The sequence below is a fragment of the Neofelis nebulosa genome, chromosome 2 (genome assembly GCF_028018385.1).
Source record: "Neofelis nebulosa isolate mNeoNeb1 chromosome 2, mNeoNeb1.pri, whole genome shotgun sequence".
Classification (NCBI taxonomy): domain Eukaryota; kingdom Metazoa; phylum Chordata; class Mammalia; order Carnivora; family Felidae; genus Neofelis; species Neofelis nebulosa.
The window spans coordinates 64,802,352-64,820,275 of NC_080783.1; the positions used below are offsets into that span (position 1 = coordinate 64,802,352).

General features: G+C 41.5%; 1 protein-coding gene across 1 annotated transcript in view; it reads left to right on the forward strand.

The window, feature by feature from the left end:
- STK39 (serine/threonine kinase 39) overlaps nucleotides 1-17,924 on the forward strand; it is a 314,459-nt gene that overhangs the window by 118,915 nt on the left and 177,620 nt on the right. Inside the window, exons 9-10 of the mRNA XM_058714960.1 lie at nucleotides 827-875; nucleotides 978-1,043. Coding sequence (XP_058570943.1) covers nucleotides 827-875; nucleotides 978-1,043 — 115 coding nt within the window. The remainder of the gene's footprint in view (nucleotides 1-826; nucleotides 876-977; nucleotides 1,044-17,924) is intronic.

Consider the following 17,924-nt stretch of genomic DNA (forward strand, 5'->3'; position numbering starts at 1 on the left):
ATGCTTGCCAATTGCCCTGGTGAAAACATACCTTGACAATGGAGAGGTCTCAGGCCCGGGGTTCGTTGGTTAAACTTAGCATCACTCCCATTGAGTTAACCTAACATCAGGTACCTCTGATGTGCCGTGGGGAGAAGTGCATGGTGTCATCTGTGAAGGATGCTTCCCCTAAATGCTTGATGCAATATAGTCAAGTTTTTAGATTTAACTTTTAGTTTATAGGAAGTACAGGATAGAGAAGCAAGTTAAATGACACCATGAGGAGCCAGACCAATCCAGTATTGCTTTTAAATGAATTTGCATTTTATGAATCACCCTCACATTTACCTTATCCCCCAGAGCCACTAGGGCGTGTGCACTGCACTTGGTGGGCAGAGAGAGCTTGTCCACATGTTGCGGGCCCCTTGTGGTAACTGCTGCTCTTGGGAAATCCTAGGACACTGTAGACTATAGTTTCTTTGACAGGATCATATTGCAGCTTGCACGGCTTCTTAATAAATACAGGAACTTAGCTCACAGATGTGTCAGTCTGCCACCTTTAAGAAACACTGAATTCACTTAGTTGAAGTGTAAGGATGAAGGATGGAAAATTGATCGTGCCCTAAATATTTAACTTACAGCAATTTATGTGTTTTTCAGTAGAGTGGAAAGAACTGGAAAATCGGCACTGTTTGATTTGGTGCCAGCTTATGATTAATTTGTTTTCTGGTTTTGCTATTCCTGAAACTGGTTTTCCAGAAACATTCTGGGATTCAGTTGTTTCATCACGGCAGTGTATTTATTGAGTGGTCATTGTTTCAACTTTAATTTATTATTGATCTTTCAGGCCCACAGCAGCAGAACTTTTAAAATGCAAATTCTTCCAGAAAGCCAAGGTAACATGCTTAAAACCCCACGTAAATCTGCTATTTTGAAATCACTATGAATTTCTATGTGTGATATTTGGTGTTAAACTGTTGGGAATATTTATTTTGCAGAACAGAGAGTACCTGATTGAAAAGCTGCTTACAAGAACACCAGACATAGCCCAAAGAGCCAAAAAGGTAAGCATCAATAGTCTTTGTGACCCAGCATGGGCTCCTCCCCACCTGGGGATATGGAGCCCACAGACAAATAAGAAAAACATTGCCACATACTCAGGATGTGTTATTTAGAGGCTATCTGATTAGCAATTCCTCATATAGCTGCATTTTGCCTTTTGGCTATCTCTGGCTTGTTGTGAATGCATTTGTGGAAACAGTGTGAAACTTGAATGATTTCGTACTTTCCACTTTTCAGCTTTGCTTAAAGAAGGTCGGAGGGGAGGGGATTGTGATGAGGTATGAACATTGGAGAGGTGAAAGATCCTTGAATATCTTTCTTTTGGATTTTATAGAAGAGGGGACAGTCATTTTGAAGAAGTTTGAAATGATGAAAACGAAAATCAAAATCTGTTTTCAATGGTTATCTTATTTTTAATCCGATTTTATCTACAAATTTAATGGTTATCTTGAGTATCTGGAATATTGGTTCTTTCCTCATCAAAGACCCTGGCCCCTCTTGTAGTTTACCTGATGTTAACTGAATTATGTTAATGATTACCGGCAAAAGTTTCCATTCTTGGTTTTAGATTTTTAAAATGGTGTGTATGTGTGAGTGTATTTATTTACGTATTTATCCAGAGTTTTATTTTTTTTGTAATTACTGATTTCATTATGGTATGAAACCTAACAAAATTTAACCTCTGGTTTGGTTTAATTTGGTTTTAAAATTATGTTAGATATTTATAATTTAAAGTATTTATGTAATCAGATTTAGAAAGGAAGGTTCCTCCCCCTCCTTTTATGGTTAATAGTTATAGGGAAAGCCGATATGAATCTGAGGTATATGCTCTGAAATAAAACTGGCAGAGGAATATGCGTTCGAGATTGCATCTCATCATGCCTCGGTGAAGTAACTCTGAATGTTGCATTCCAGACGTTGCCTTTCCTAAAGGCTCAGTAAGAAGTACATTTAGCAGATGCCTTAAAATTATTTGAAACAGATTTAAAAATAGATTTTAAGAAATGACCCACTCTGGGAAAGAAAAAAAAAAAAAGGAGCGGGGGTGCCTGGGTAGCTCAGTTGGTTGAGCTACTGTCTCTTGATTTTGGCTCAGGTCATGATCCCAGGGTCGTGGACTCGAGCCCCCCATCAGGCTCCATGCCAAGCATGGAGTCTGCTTGGGATATTCTCTCTCTCTCTCTCTCTCTCTCTCTCTCTCTCTGTCCCTCTCCCGCCACCCCCCTCCTCTGCTCGCATGCTCTCTCTCTCTCTAAAATAAATTTAAAAAAATAAAAAAGAAACGACCCACTCTATGTAGGTGTGCGACTACCTCCTGGGGCCAGCAGGATTCTCTCTGGGGTGTGGGATCTTAGCATGGGGCTTTTTAAAAAAATTTTTTTTAAGTTTATTTATTCATTTTGAGAGAGAGAGGCCATGCACACGTGCACACACATGAGCATGGGAGGGGCAGAGTAACCAACTGAGCCACCTAGGTGGTCCCAGCATGAGGCTTTTGATCAGGCATCTAAAGTGTTGAGTTGAAAAACACTGTTAGGGAGCCATTGGCTTGTTCCATTTGTGAGGTCCTCAGAGAACATTTTTGTTGGTCTCTGCTTGTTTCACTGTTTTTTTCTGGTCTCATCCTGTAGCTGTTCCCTCAAGAGGGAGTTTGCCAGGTGTATTTTCTCTCCAGAGCTTTATTTAGCTTTGCACCCCCCAGTCCCTCCCTGTCAGGTGGCCTGCCGGCCTCTCAGGTACAGTGGTTTTCCTCCCCTCCCAAACCTAATCTTCTTGTGTTCTGTGTTTCTGTCTGAGTTACCCAACCTCAGGACACTGGGATTATTTTTGTGTTTGAGACCTCCCTTTTCCCTGTCCTCCCTGTCTTCCTCCTTTCTATTCCTTCTTAGACGTTACCACAGGATTAACTTCCTGATCGTATCACCTAATTGCTTAAAAGTGGTTCCCAAAACTAAAGACAACTCCAAGAGCAAATAAATGAAAAATAAAGTTCCTATCAAATAAAGGCCAACCTCCTTAGCCTCGAATTCATGGCACCCTTTCAACATCCAGCCTCACATTCTAAACTCCAGCTCAAGTCAACCACCTGTAGTTCTCACTCTGTCTACTTTCCTCACTAACATATGCTTTCCTTTGAGAGTCTGTCATTTTGGAAAAGTGAAGAAACTCTCCAGGCTCTGGCTTTATTTTCTTTCTTTTAAAAAAATATTTAAGTTATCTATTACATGTTAGTGTTCTTTGCATTCCACATCCCATTTTGCATGTATCGTAAACAGTAAGCAGCTAGAGTTTGGGGACCTGTGATATTTCAAGCATGTCTTCTGCCGTTTACTTATTTCTGGGTTTTAGACTTAAATCTCAGGCTTGTTTTGTCATCCATCCCTTCAGGTGGAAAGTGGCTGCCCATCTTGGAGTCAGAGAAGTGTAAAGGGAGAATATGTTAGTTCTTTAAACATCATATAGAAAAGAGAGTGGGGGGCGCCTGGGTGGCTCGGTCCGTTGGGTGTGTCATGATCTCACAGCTTCTGAATCCAGGCCCCACGTCAGGCTCTGTGCTGACAGCCCAGAGCCTGGAGCCTGCTTTGGATTCTGTGTCTCCCCCTCTCTGACCCTTTCCCAGCTCACACTCTGTCTGTGTCTGTCTGTCTGTCTCTCTCAAAAATAAATAAACATTAAAAAAATTAAAAAAAAAAGAGTGGCCCATAGTAATGTTATTCTTGCTCTCTAGCTTCATCAAGTCTGCTGTTTTCGTGTTACAATTCTCATTTTAAAGTTTATTTATCCATTTTGAGAGAGAGGGAGAGGGAAAGAGAGAGTGCGCCTGCAGGCAGAGAGAGAGGGAGAGAGAGAATACTAAGCAGACTCCAAGCTGTCAGTACAGATCCTGATGTGGGGCTTGATCTCACGAAGTGTGAGATCATGACCTGAACTGAAATCAAGAGTTGGTTACTTAACCGACTAAGCCACCCAGGCACCCCTATTAATTCTCATTTTAAATTGCATCTTGGTTATTAGCTACACTCCTCTCCTTGCCCATAGGCTCCATGGCAGGTATGCTGACCAGAACATCGATCACAGTGCGTGTCTTGCTCATATCACGTGCCCACAAATGTTTGCTAACTCAGTGAACACATATGCTTGAGTGTACCAAGGAAAGGCCATTTTTTTTTTTATTCACCTAAAATGCTTGACATACACTTGTTCCTAGGATTCCCGTTAATAGCAGACAAACCTCCCTCTCTCCTTGGTGTGCATGATGTTGGTAAGCGACTATGCTGTTCCTTATTTGAAACTTATCCTGCAGCCTTGGCCGCTTGGAAGTAAATATTAATCACCATGAGCATTGAAAACCTTTGTTGTGGGATGTCTTTGCTTGTCTTAGGTTCTTATAGTGTTTATCCAGTGTAAAAGTTGGTATGGGAGAGTTTTTAGTGTTGTGTCATCCATTTTTGGACTTCTCTTTATTGACATTCACTCAGCTGCTTATTTTCCTGGTTGATCATGTTCTAGTTTCCTGGTGTAGATTTGTTCCTCAGAGGCTACTTGTTGCTGTTGGTCCTTTGATTTTTGTCTCCTCAATTTGTTGTTTAAAGAATAGAAAAAACATGGGGAGCCTGGGTGGCTCAGTCGGTTGAGCATCTGCCTTTGGCTCAGGTCACGATCTCACAGTTTGTGAGTTCGAGCCCCGCGTCGGGCTCTGTGCTGACAGCTCGGAGCCTGGAGCCTGCTTCGGATTCTGTGTCTCTTTCTCTCTCTGCCCCTCCCCCACTCGTGCTGTGTCTCTCTGTCTCTCTCTCAAAAATAAGTAAATGTTAATTTTTTTAAAAATAGAAACAGAGAATCCATTGATATTACCAGTGTTTACATGGAAACTGGGCCTGTTGACCAAGCTCTGGACATTGAGGCAACCTATGTTGATTTGAAATTTGTTATCATAAACAACAGTTTCTGCTTCTCCTCCCTAATAGTAACAAAAATTAAGAGATATTTTTAAATATGTGTTTTTTTTAAACATGAATAGTTCTCATATTTAAAAGAGAAAGGGGCCAGTTGTAGCTGTTCTCACAGAGCCCACCAGCGCTGTCCTTTGGCACTAGAGAGGTAGAGGCCTATTACATTCACGTTTGGCCAGAATGTGAAGCATTAGTTGGGGGCCATGGGTAGGTGATCTTGTCTTCATCCTGAGTGATTCCTCTAAATCAGAAAGAAAAAAAAAATCAGTGTGGCTTTCCTGGTAATTTAGTGACATAAAATGATTATGTGTGTGTGTGTGGTCATTGCTGAAACTAGGGATATTTGTTTTTATCCTGGAGGCATAGTATTTGGTCCATTTGGGGCTCTTTTTTGCTGACAGACAGTGTTGCTTAGGGATCATCTTGATTTTTGTTTACCCTAATTTTTCTCTGAAATGGAAATTCTGTCTGACTTCAGACAAATCTCTCTAATGAGAGATTTGGGGTTCCTGGACCACAAGATAGTCTGTGAATTCTAAATGAGAATGTACGAATAATGACCCATGAGAACAAGGTTAAGTACACCTATAATTTCTTTTCAACTCTTCACCTATCCTTGTGCATGAGAAGAAAAGGCCTCATAGCCGTTAACTCCTTCTCATGTGATTTTTTAGGGGCTTGTCTCCAGCCGTCTTTAGGGGTTGAATGCTTGAACGTGAGGTGTTCCACTGTGTGGGGAAGAGTGTACATCCTTCTGCCAGAAATGAATCTGATGCTTAGGGATGTGTGCATTTTCTGTAGGACCATCTAAGTGTCAGAGTTGGTTTGTGTCTCTGCTTTATGTTAGTGATGCGAACATTGACTCACACCTTCTGTAGCTAAAACCCACTGATGGCAGGAGAGGGGCAAAGAGTTGGTAGCTCTACAGATAACTAAATGCCAACTGCTTAACCGGAAAGCATATTGGCCAGGGAAGGGATGAAGTCGGGGAATTGCCACACACTGTTGTTTCTGTGGCAGTTGCCGTGTTTTCATGGGAAGAGGAATCACTGGAGGGTTTTTATTGGAATTTTCTCAATTTTGAAATTGAGAAGTTACAAATGATTAGTCGCTGTCGGAAGGAAAGACATGTATCACTGCTGCATTTGGATGGAACAATTATGGATTGAAAAAAGTAGTGTGGTATTTGTGGGTCCCAGAATTTCTTGTATCAGGCTGTAAGTTTGGCTTCGTATTAAGGACCCGGGGAGTTGACTTCATCTGATCCTCCCATGTGCTTAGAAATAAATGGGTAGGAATTGTTACAGTTCATACTTATTTAATACTTAATGTGTGTTCATGATTTGGCCTTCCTGGTTTTACTTGTCATTTTGAAATAACTTTGGGCTTACAAAAATTTACAATAGCACAGTAGTACAAATAGCACAAAAAATTTCTGTATTTTCTCTCTCTCTTTTGAAACATTTCAGAGTTATAGACATCATGCCCTTTATCTTTAAATATTACTTTAGTGAACATTCCCTCAAAACAAGGGCATTCTCTTACAGAATGGTATAATTATCAAAATCAGGAAGTTAACATTGACACAGTGCTATTACTTAATGTTCAGATCTTATACAGATTTTGCCAGTTTTGCCACTGGTCATGTATCTGGCCCAGGGTCCAGTCCAGAATCGTATAGTTGTTGTCTACCTTTGTCTCCTTTCATCTGGAATACACTTTACTTTTCTCTTACTGACAGTCACACTTTTGAAGAATACAGGCCATTTATTGGGTAGAATGGCACTCAGTTGGGTTTTTTTCTGCTGTTTCTTTGTGATTACATTCAGTTTATGCATTTTTTTCCAGAAATACCTTGGAATGATTCTGTGTTCTTCTCAGCATAGCACGTTGAGAGTCACATGATGCCGGTTTATGCCGGTTTATTCCTTTACTGGTGATGTTAACTTTGGTCACACATTTAAGGTGGTGCCTGCCAGCTTCTTCACTGTAATAAACACAATCACTTCTTAATAGGAGAAATAACATTTTTTTCATTATATTAAACATTAAAAGGTAAAGTGAACGTACTTACTCTTCAGGGTCCTTAGCCTTTTTTCAAGGAAACCTTTATGCTTTATGCCACTGTGGTTGTACATTCATAGGATATTAATGGTAAGAATTCCCTGTGATTTCTAACCAATGTTTTGCATAAGGAACACTTGACTAGAGTGTGATGTTTAGATATAGCTAGGGAGTAGGAATGGTGTCTGGTCTGGAAGCAGCAGTAGCTGGATCTTTGTCCTTCACTGGGTGAGCTGGCTCATCTCTCTGAGCCCAGTGTGTCAAATGGAGCCAAGGACACTTACTGTGTGTTGCCGTGACGATGAGAGACGATCTGTGCAGGATGTCTAGCACTGTGTTTGACACGTCGTGAGTGCTCAGTCCAACACAGGCTGCCGTGACTATCTTGTAAATAAGGAATGATAATTGTGGCTACATAGGTGGAAAATTTAGAAGTAGGCAGTGAAATAGGGAGCAAGGGGAGTCCTGGAGTTGGGCAGGTGAAGTGGGTGATGAAGGTTGTTTCTTTTGCTGTTGGTCTGGATGGGATGGAGAAGAAGCCCATGGAAAAGTAAAGAAAGAAGGAGAAGGACAACAACCATTATTTCATTGCTGTTGCCTGTTCACATCTTCATGTTTTCTTTTCTGCCCCAGCGAGGTGCTGGCAGTGGGCAAAAGCCAGCAAATTTACTGCAGCCAATCCTCTCTACCATGAGAAAGAAGCACTGTGTGCATTTGTGCGTGTGTGTGTGTGTGTGTGTGTATGTGTGAGAAGACCAAAGAATATTGAGAATCAAATACACACAGCTGATACTCATTCACAGCTTTTAGATCACTTCTGCCTATGCTTCCTTATGTATTCTAAACAACCATGCCTGAAAACAGGTTGGGCAGCTATTATCGTTACACTTTGCAGTTGAAAGTGTGAGAGGTGAACTGACTTGTCCGAAGTCACACGGCTAATTAGAGGCAGTTCTTATTTCTGGTTCTGTGCTCTTTCCACCAAGTCATACCTCAGAAGGAAGAAGAGAAGGGAGAGGGTAGAAAGGAAACATAGATGGAGAAGGTGGGCAGTGTGAGAGGGTCTAAGTAGGAAAAGGGGAGGTGCCTTTGTCATTCTCCCCAGCAGGTAGTCTTCCATGTAACAGTGTAACACATGCCATTCTTGGGCACCAGGAGATGCTGTAAACATCATTGTAGGACTCTGAAGCTTGCCAGGGTTTCAGCAGATGTGGGGGGAGTAAGGTGCTAAGTGGGCTTTGGAGATTCTGAAGGAAAGAGAGTTGGCTAGTGGGAGTTTGATAGCATCAACAGTTGTCACAGCCTGCCAGAAGCTCAGCTTCTCATTCATGAAATGGGGAAAGTAATGAAAGTAACAATACCTACGTGTGTTTTTCAGGTACGGCGTAGGAAGCATGTGACACGGGGTGGTTGGCACAAAATAATAAATGGCACTAGTTATAATCATAGTGAGTTTTATTATTATAATCACACATATTGATTTATTATTAGAGTTGTATTATTATAATGTCATTATTGTTTGTGTAACGTTTTTCATTGCCGTACCGCGGGTACCACTGCTGCTGTTGTCATTTCTGCAGCTGCTATAATGGCTGCTGCCGTTACAACCGTGCTACCAGTAATGGGCACTGAGGTGCAAGTAGATAAAGGACACAGCCCAGGCAGTGAAACTCCCCTTCCAGTGGGGAACACGGTGTAGGCAGCACAAGACGTACTCAAAGAGTAGCAGAGAATAGATGCCTTAGGATGTGGGCGCGGAATATGCACTGCCAGAGTGAGAAAGGTTGTGGAGCTGGTGGATGCAGGAACTTGGGGAGAGGAGAGCGAGGAATCCATACATATTGTGTACCTTCATGCACCACGCTAGGCACTTGGCTTCCATTTATGTCAATCACTGAGCCTTGTAGTAACCAGTGAAGTCCTGAGTGACAGGACAGATAGGTGATTAAGAGTGGTTGAAAAAGAGTATACATATGTTGAAGTATGAGTGTAAAGAGCATAAATATCGCCTGGTTTGTGATCGTTCAGTGTGTAGACCTGAAAATTAAGACCCAGATTGGACCTTGACTGAGTTGTCATACAGTGGCAGTCCAAAGCCAGCCAGCTTCCCAGTTTGCTACCATTTAGACTCTTCTTTTTGTCAGTAAAGAGGGAGAATGATTCTGAGTTTCTACAAAATTGCTTTTTTTAATCTCCTGGAATATTATAGCTAATTCATAAGATATTGAAGGCTATATATTATCAAGAAACCAGAGAATTAAATACTGTAAGGTGATTTCAAACGCTTGATGGATGGATTTTAATTTTGTTCCAAGTCTTTCCAGTAGAGGGCAGTGAAGGGCTTTAGTTCTGTGTGGCTGTTGCAGGCAAACTGAGCAAAAGTTTTTGGTTTTGTTGAAGGTCTCAGACTTGGAGTAGAAGAATCAAAGGATGTTAGGTACCTGCTGAGCCATGAGTTCCAGGCACCTTAGTCAATTGGAGTGTTTTGTTTTGTTTTGTTTTTTGTTTTTTGTTTTACTGGACGGGGGTTGAAGGGTGAAGGTTTAAATACTTCTTATTACCATTTTCATTTAAAATTACATTTCTATTAACAGATCAAAGTAACCTAACTTTTGTATTTTACATAATTCGTGTCAAAAACAAAAAATTTCAATTTTGACCACAGGATTAAGATCTTCCAGTATTTTACAGTTTAACTTAGTACAGTTCTGGGTAGTTGCAAACTGTTTCTAGAAAGTTCCTTGGTTCCTGCAGTTCTCCTTAAAGCCAGATAAATAGAGGGAACAAGGAGTTCCGTATGCAAAGCATACGGTAACTGTGAAGGAGAAATGAACAGACCTCTATAACTATCATCATGTATTTTGGATTTAACAGAAAATACTCCTCTTGATTCAGGTCGGCCTGATGGTGCATGTTCTCTTATTACTTTCGGTTCTTTTCCCCTTGTTTAAAAAACAACCAGACATATTGGTAGTATATCTTACTGAGGAGCTCACGTCCTCAAAGGGAGGAGGACTGTGGTGGTTGAGGATGTTATTTTTCCTACTTTAATACTGAGAAAAGTTGTCCAGAGAGGTTAAAATTATTGTCTTAACTGGGTCCGTAACTGAGACAGATATCCCTGAGAGTGTAAACTCATTAATATCTGCATTATTTTTACATTTTAAATGCATTTTAGTTCAGAATGTAGAGTTCATTTGCTCAGAAAAGTGCTTTTGGTCACTAGGGGGTGCTATCAGAATAGCTCATTTAGGAACCTGTAGTCAGGAATTGTTCACTAGTCTATAGAAACCCTGCAGTTATAGATTTCTTCCTTTGGCATCATGCCTGTAAGGAGCTTGGGTTGTGTTTGTGTTGGGGGTGAATTAGGCAGAGGTGAGGGTAGAGGAAAGAACAAAGGGAAAAAGCATCATAATTTACTTTCAGTTCTGTTGACAAATTGAGTTAAAAACTGTATATATTTTGGGCAAGTGGCCTCTTTCTGGTGACATTGACTTAGAAGAAGAAAGGATCCATGGAGGAAATTGTGCTTTGCCAATCCTGGCAGCCCCAGTCACGGGGAACATCTGTATTTTAAGATTGAGGTGTCTTTTAAAGACACCAATTGCTTAAGAGAGTTTTTAAAACTTTTACAGATCTTGGAGACCCAGTTTTGGAAATTTAAAAATAATGACATACATTCTGAGAATATTGTAAAAGAGACTGTTTGTACAACTTTAGTGTGTAGAGAACGGATTGTTTCCTTTTACTGGAAGTGAGTAGACAGAATCAGTGGCCTTATTTCACATCCAGTTAGATTTTTGACATCTGCGTGTTCACATGCATTTTGTGCTTCATTTTTACCTTTGGGAAATTTGCTAACTTTTTCCAAAGATTGAGTGCGTCAGGTAACTTTGAAACTTAATTGGCATACATGGTGGCTGAGAGAAGTCCCTGACTGCCCGCTCATCTAGGGCTCGCTGAGCATCACTGATAATGTAAGAGGTACTGACTCCTATTAAGGCGGTTTGCCTTTTATTCACCTTTACAGCTCACTCTAATACTAGCATACCATTTCTTTTAAAAAGTTGATGAACCATGAAGAATGGAAAGGAATTTGGAATTTGGCTCTAGTTGCAGCAACACAAGTATAAAAAGTTAACAGATGCTTTTTTGATCTTGTCAAAACCCTAATGTGATTGTACCTTCTTTCTGGTTTCGAACCATTCAGTGGCCTCTTGTCAATTATAGGGTAAGTTCCCACTTCTGCCACTGATGGGATGAGGTCCGCTCTCTTGTAGGACGAGGACCATACAAGGCTCCCTGTGTCTGGACAGCTCTCCAGCCTTTCCTTCGGCCACTTGCCACCTCACCCTGACGCATCCTTACAGACTTATACTGCTTCAGCTTTTCTACCAGTGCACTCCTGAAGTCCCACATGTGTTTTCCATGGAGTTACATGTACTGGTCCCTCTGTTTGAGAGGCTTCTCCCTGAATTTGTATCTTTCCGAATTTAGCACCTGTTTGAAGTTTTCTCATCCTGTTCCCCCCACCCCACCCCAGCATCCAGATGTTTTTCATCAGTCTTTTATTTTTTTTTTTTAAATTTTTTTTGTCAACGTTTATTTTATTTTTTGGGACAGAGAGAGACAGAGCATGAACGGGGGAGGGACAGAGAGAGAGGGAGACACAGAATCGGAAACAGGCTCCAGGCTCTGAGCCATCAGCCCAGAGCCTGACGCGGGGCTCGAACTCACAGACCGTGAGATCGTGACCTGGCCGAAGTCGGACGCTTAACCGACTGCGCCACCCAGGCGCCCCTTTCATCAGTCTTTTAATCGGTGCTGCTTCTGTACCTGGGGCATCATCCCCCGGTTGCCCTTACCACCGTTTGCTGTGACTTTCCTCACACATTTGCCTTCTGTACCAGACTGACCTTGCTGAGGTGCAGGAATAGTGTCATTTTGTTCCTGTGTCCCCAGTACCCAGGACAGTATCTCAGTCCATCTGGAATTGAAGTTCAGGAAGCGAGATTGCAGTCATGATGATGGCTTTTATAGGAGTTGATGTGAGAGCATGAGGGGGAGGCCAAGCTAATCTTTTAGCTTTAAAGGAGAATAGTTTTGAAGTTTTTTAGCTGGTGCTATCTTCTTGTATTTTAGGATCAAGACTCAGAGATTATCTGCTTTTTTTTTTTTTTTTAACGTTTATTTATTTTTGAGACAGAGAGAGACAGAGCATGAATGGGGGAGGGTCAGAGAGAGGGAGACACAGAATCGGAAACAGACTCCAGGCTCTGAGCTGTCAGCACAGAGCCCGACACGGGGCTCGAACTCACGGACCGCGAGATCATGACCTGAGCCGAAGTCGGCCGCTTAACCGACTGAGCCACCCAGGCGCCCCAGAGATTATCTGCTTTTAGTAGAACATCCTTTGTCATCTCCCACTTGCTGAGAGTCTTGGATGAGCCAGTTAGCTTGACTCACCTTTGCCACTTTATCATGAAGTGGAATGGTTAGATTTTATTATCGAACACTTATGCACCCTCCACTTTGGGTTATTTGCCAGCAGAAGTTTAGTCCCTAGCCTTTAGCATGTTCTATGTTGTCATTTTCTTTTCCCAGCCAGGGATGTACATAAGTTTTCCCATCTTTGGAAGCCATGTCTAATTAGGAAGATATTTTGAAACTAGACTTAAATTAGTTTTCAGTACTCTCTACTACTTTTGGATTACCTGTTACGTATCCCTGCATTTAAGGGAAACCATTTAAACTTAACTCTTTGGATCATGATCCTGAAATCTTTAAAGTGAATATGACATTTTGGAGAAGGGGAAGTGATAGAGATAGAAAGTAATGGAACTTTTGTGCTTATTGGGAAAGGAACACGTTTTATCCTCCTTCCTCCCTGCCCTCTCACACTGGTCATTCATGGTGTGGTGAGGCCAGCAGAGGGCATGGTACACATGCTTTAAAAATCCAGTGCTCCCAGGGGCACCTGGGTGGCTCAGTTGGTTGAGCTCCTGACTTTGGCCCAGGGCATGATCTCACAGTTCGTGAGTTTGAGACCCCCCTTGGGCTTTGTGCTGACAGCATGGAGCCTGAAGCCTGCGTCAGGTTGTCTTTCTCTCTCTCTCTCTCTCTCTCTCTCTCTCTCTCTCTCTGTCTCTGTCTCTTTCTCTGCCCCACTTCTGCTCATGTTCTCTCTCTCTCCAAAATAAATAAACATTAAAAAAAACAACAAAAAAACCAACAGTGTTCCTGGAGGGGGGGGGGGCTGTGCTTGTTTTATGTTAATTAAATTTGATTGATAGAATAAAGATGCATTGTTTTATTGTGTTTTTTTTTTAAAAAAGGCCAGAATACATTTTGTAATTTGTAAAATACATGTATTTTGTAAAAATTTTTAAATCAAATTAGTTTTAAAACAAATTAGTTTTAAAACAAATTAATTAGTTTTAAAACAAATTAAAATTCAAGAGCTCAGTTAAAGTTGTACTTTGATACAGGATTTTCTAGGCTCCCCATTAAATTACTTCTCACAAATTCAAATACTCATTTAGAAGAGCATATAATAACTTTTAATTGTTTTTCTCACGTACGGAAAGGAAAGAAGTCATTGTACAACTTATGAAATAGTAATAGAGCTAAGAAATTCAAATAACAGTCTTTAATCCAAATTTAAAAGGCCATTTGAAATTGTTTTGGCTGTGTTGCATCCACTTTGTTAGCTGATGAGTTCGGTTGGTGAGGAACCAGGAGGGTCCTGTGTTATCCAGGCTGGAAGGGCTCCCTCGGTGGATAAGGGCAAAGTGCTGAGAGGTGGGCTTTTCTCTGTGACTTTGTGGAAAGTGGTAGGAGGTAGGAAGAGGAAGGTGAGAGACGAAGCCTAGAAAGAGGTGGAAAAGGCCCAAAAGGAAATGGAAATCTTGGTCAGGAAGATGGGATCCACGAAAGTCTGTGCTGAAAGGTAAGTCCAAGCGTGGGTGCTTCAGACAGGCCCCAGCTAGACCCTGGCTCTGCCACTTGATTACAGAGTGACCTGGGGCATCAGCTAACTACCCCCACCCTGCCTGGCCTCATCTGTGAAATGCAGATGGTTCAGTGGCTTCTCATTGATCCTCTAGAGTGAAAAGTGAATCATGAATTGGGCCTCCAGTGCTCGCCCTGGTCTAGTCCCTTCCTTATCCTTAAGACTTCTCTCGGTATTCTCCACCCCCGCGCCCCCATTCTCCATGTGTCTGTTTGCCCAAGGATCCTGCACAGGCTGCTTTCCTCTCTGCATAGGAAGTATCAGCCCCCTCCATCCTCAGCAGACTTCACTTTCAGGTCAAAGAGGGCTTTCTGCAGAAAGCAAAATTGGAACCGTGCTGTATTCATTGTTCTGTGACTCCCCCCGTGTTTTCATGTCCACCTGTGACATCTTTTTGTGTCAGGAAACAGAAATTTACTAAGTTAGGTTTAATGACTGTATGATGTTCTATAAGAATGACTAATCAGTTCTTTCTTATTGGACATTTAGATTGTTTCCAATTTTTTTCACTATTAACCATACTGAGATGAACATCATTGTGCAATGCACTGTTGCATCCAGTGTTACTTATTTTGTTAGGGTATGTTCCTGGGAATAGAATTGCTTGGTCGAAGAGTAAATGCCTTATAATTATTGATGCATATTGGCTTACTAATGTTTAAAATGGTAGGCATTGTATTTCAGATCCCGGCCTGAGTCTCAGGTCTGTCACCTGTACAATAATGTATTACTCACACACACACACACACACACACACACACACATGCATGTTCTTAGCTCAGTGCCTGGCATACAGTATTTAATATTATTATTTATTTTTGCTATTGAAATGTTATCCATATACATTTATTTTATTTTCCCTTTTTGTAGATCTTCAGTTAACTGTTTTGCAGAGAGCATCCCAGGTCTTCTGGCAGTTTTGCAACCTTGAGACTTTCAGTAGCTTTAGGAGGGATTAGAATGAACCATGTACTAAAAGCTGATCGATATGAAGCCTATTATGGAGGTCCCAGCTTGGGTTCCTGAACTCTTAGGGCCATTAAACGTACTTAGGAGAGAGCCATCAGTGGTGAAAAGTATGGGGAGCCCTACTGTTCTGCAGCGTGTTCTTAGTTAAGGAATTATTTTCAGTGTGTGAGGACGGGGCTAAGTGTGCAGTGTTACAAGGTGTTTTTGCTCAATATTCTGTCACTGCAGTCTCTGTGTCCAGAACAAATGATAAACCAGCTGCCAGCCTGAGAAATGATCCAGCCATTTTCATCATCCCTTAGTTTATGGTTTTCGAGCGCTCATTATGGAGGTCCGACGTCAGCCGTCTGTGCTGTGGCAGGCATTGGTCCTGCCCGGTGTCACAAAGGACAGCACCCAACATTTTGGGTGCTGAGCTTTTCCTTTGTTTTTTATTTTATTTTTAATTTTTTATATTTGATTCCTATTTATTTTATTTTGTTATGTACTCGTGTCCTGGTTCAGATCCTTTATGATCTTAACCAGTTACAGCTTTTAGAGTTGGGAACCCCATTTTTTGTTTCCTCTTTTCTGAATCATCACATAGGATGTTTTTAAGAAGTATAACCTTGAGATTATATCCTCACTGCCCCTTGTCTGGCTTTGAACCTTGGGTGAGTCTCCCACCGTCTCTGAGACTCCATCTCCTCACCTTCCCACCTGCCGAGGGTTTTTGTGATGTTTAAATGCGACAGTTTATATCAAATCCTTATGCAGCATCTGTGATATAACAGGGATTCCACTCGTGTGTTTTTTGCCTTTCCCTTTCCCTCATTGTGCCTCAGGAAATGTTCTATAAGGAAGGAGTTGTGTGTTATACAAGTGAGCCTAAGGAAGTATTTAAATGTCATGTGAGGATTGTCTTTTATTTTCTTAAGGAAATTAAAGTCTGAGGTTAGTGATTTCACCTTGTGCTTTCCTTCTTTCTTCCTGTCTCCACAGAGCCCCAGAAGCGAACCCTTGTTCTTCAAATAGAACTGTTTGTTCTTGCTCCTCCGCCAGCACTCACAGGCTTAGTCTTTTCCTTAAGGACCTCAATTTACTCAAGTTTATTTAGAACTGTGTTATTCGTTTCTGTTTTCATTGTAAGATTCCAGATTTCTTCATTTATTTATGGATTTTAAAGTTATAATTAGAAAGGCTCCCCATTTAATGTATTTTTTAACAGATATCATTAATTTATCTGTTAGAACTGTTAAAACCCAAAATTCAGCTGAGTACGTTTGAAGACCTAATTGGCTTTATTAAGCAATTCGTGAGTCAGGCAGCTTTCCATCTAGCAAGTAGAGAGATGCTTAGGAGTTGTTATGAATGGAAGATTTTTATGGGAAAGAGGGTGGGGCAAGGAGTTATTGGCAAAATCAAAGAAAGGATTGTTTTAGGCAAGGTCACCTTCCCTTAGGGGGAAGGGCAGAGGGTCTTCCTAGGTGGCTTACCTCATCTTCCTTTGTGGGATGGAGAGGACCCACGTGACAGATTACCTCATTGGTGCTGACCGGAAAATTCCCACTGCCTGGGTAAGACTGCATTTTCGAGGGAGGTTGGAACTGCACTTAGGTTAGGCGGTAGGCCCTGGTATGGTGACTTGGTCTAAGTCATTCCATTTTGGGCCTGTGGTTTTCTTTTTAACAGAGCAAAGTAAAAGTTTTTGGAAATAAATGACCTCTGACTCAGCTCCTCTCCTGCTGACATTTTCTATAATATGATGTCATTTCCATGTGATCCCTTCTGCTTTTCTTTTAGTTACCACCTTGAGTGATATTCTTCTGTCCCCTTTCCCTGTAGAAGCTTAACACCTAGTGGTTCTGAAAATTACTGTGCAGATACCCAGGCCCCTTAACCAAAGATTCACATTCAGTAAATCTGGGCCATGGCCCAGGACTCTATGTTTTTAATAAGCTGGTCAGTTGGCAACGGTTCAAGGGATTGAGACAGACCTGGTTTGTCTCCAGATTTGGAAGGAAACCATATTGTTAAGCTCACTCTACGAAAGTGATTTACTAGTCCTGCTTTATATTCTGTAGGTACAGGGAAAATGCCTGTATCTTATCCACTGCTTTTCTCTTTTTTCTATGGACCTTTGAGCAATGCTCTTCCCACCTGTCTTGCCACCTTCCCACCTGTCTATGCTCCTAACTCCACCGAAGCAGTGTCCCCCTCCTAGTTGTTGCATGTGAGGTCTGTTGTCTATGTTGTGCTGGTTGCGAGCCAGGCAGAGCTGTAGTATCTCCTTAAACCACAGCTTCTTTTTGGTATTAATAGGTCTTATATTCATTCTCAAAGTAGGCAGATCTGTCTTCAGAGTGCTCTGATTTTACTAGCATTATTAGCATAGGCATATGCTAATAATTTTTACCATCCTCATAATGCTAGTGTTGGAAAACAAAATTCAACTGAGTAAACTTACAGATCCAATTGGCTTTATTCAGTGATTCATGAATCAGGCAGTATCCCATCTCCAGATGAATTATACAAAATGGAAGGCTTTTATAGGCAGGAGATGGGAAGAGGAGGTTAAAAGAGTGGATCATTTCAGGCAAGGTTACCTTCTCTTAGGGGAAGGCAGGGGTTCTTGTCATGCAGATTACCTCACTGGTGCTGATCAGCAAATTCCAGACTGACTGGTTTAAAATTCCACTCTTAGGAGAGGCTACAACTGCTGTTAATTTAGGTAGTAAGTCTTGGTTGGGGTTTAGCAGAAGTGACTTAATTTGGGGCTTATTCTTTTTAACAGGACTTTTTTTAATGCGTGGTATAGGAAGTTATGTGGCCGACTAACATTTGAGGGAGGCAGGCTGGATCAATGAGCCTTACTCGTATTCTTAGTGCAGAGTGAGAGATAAGGT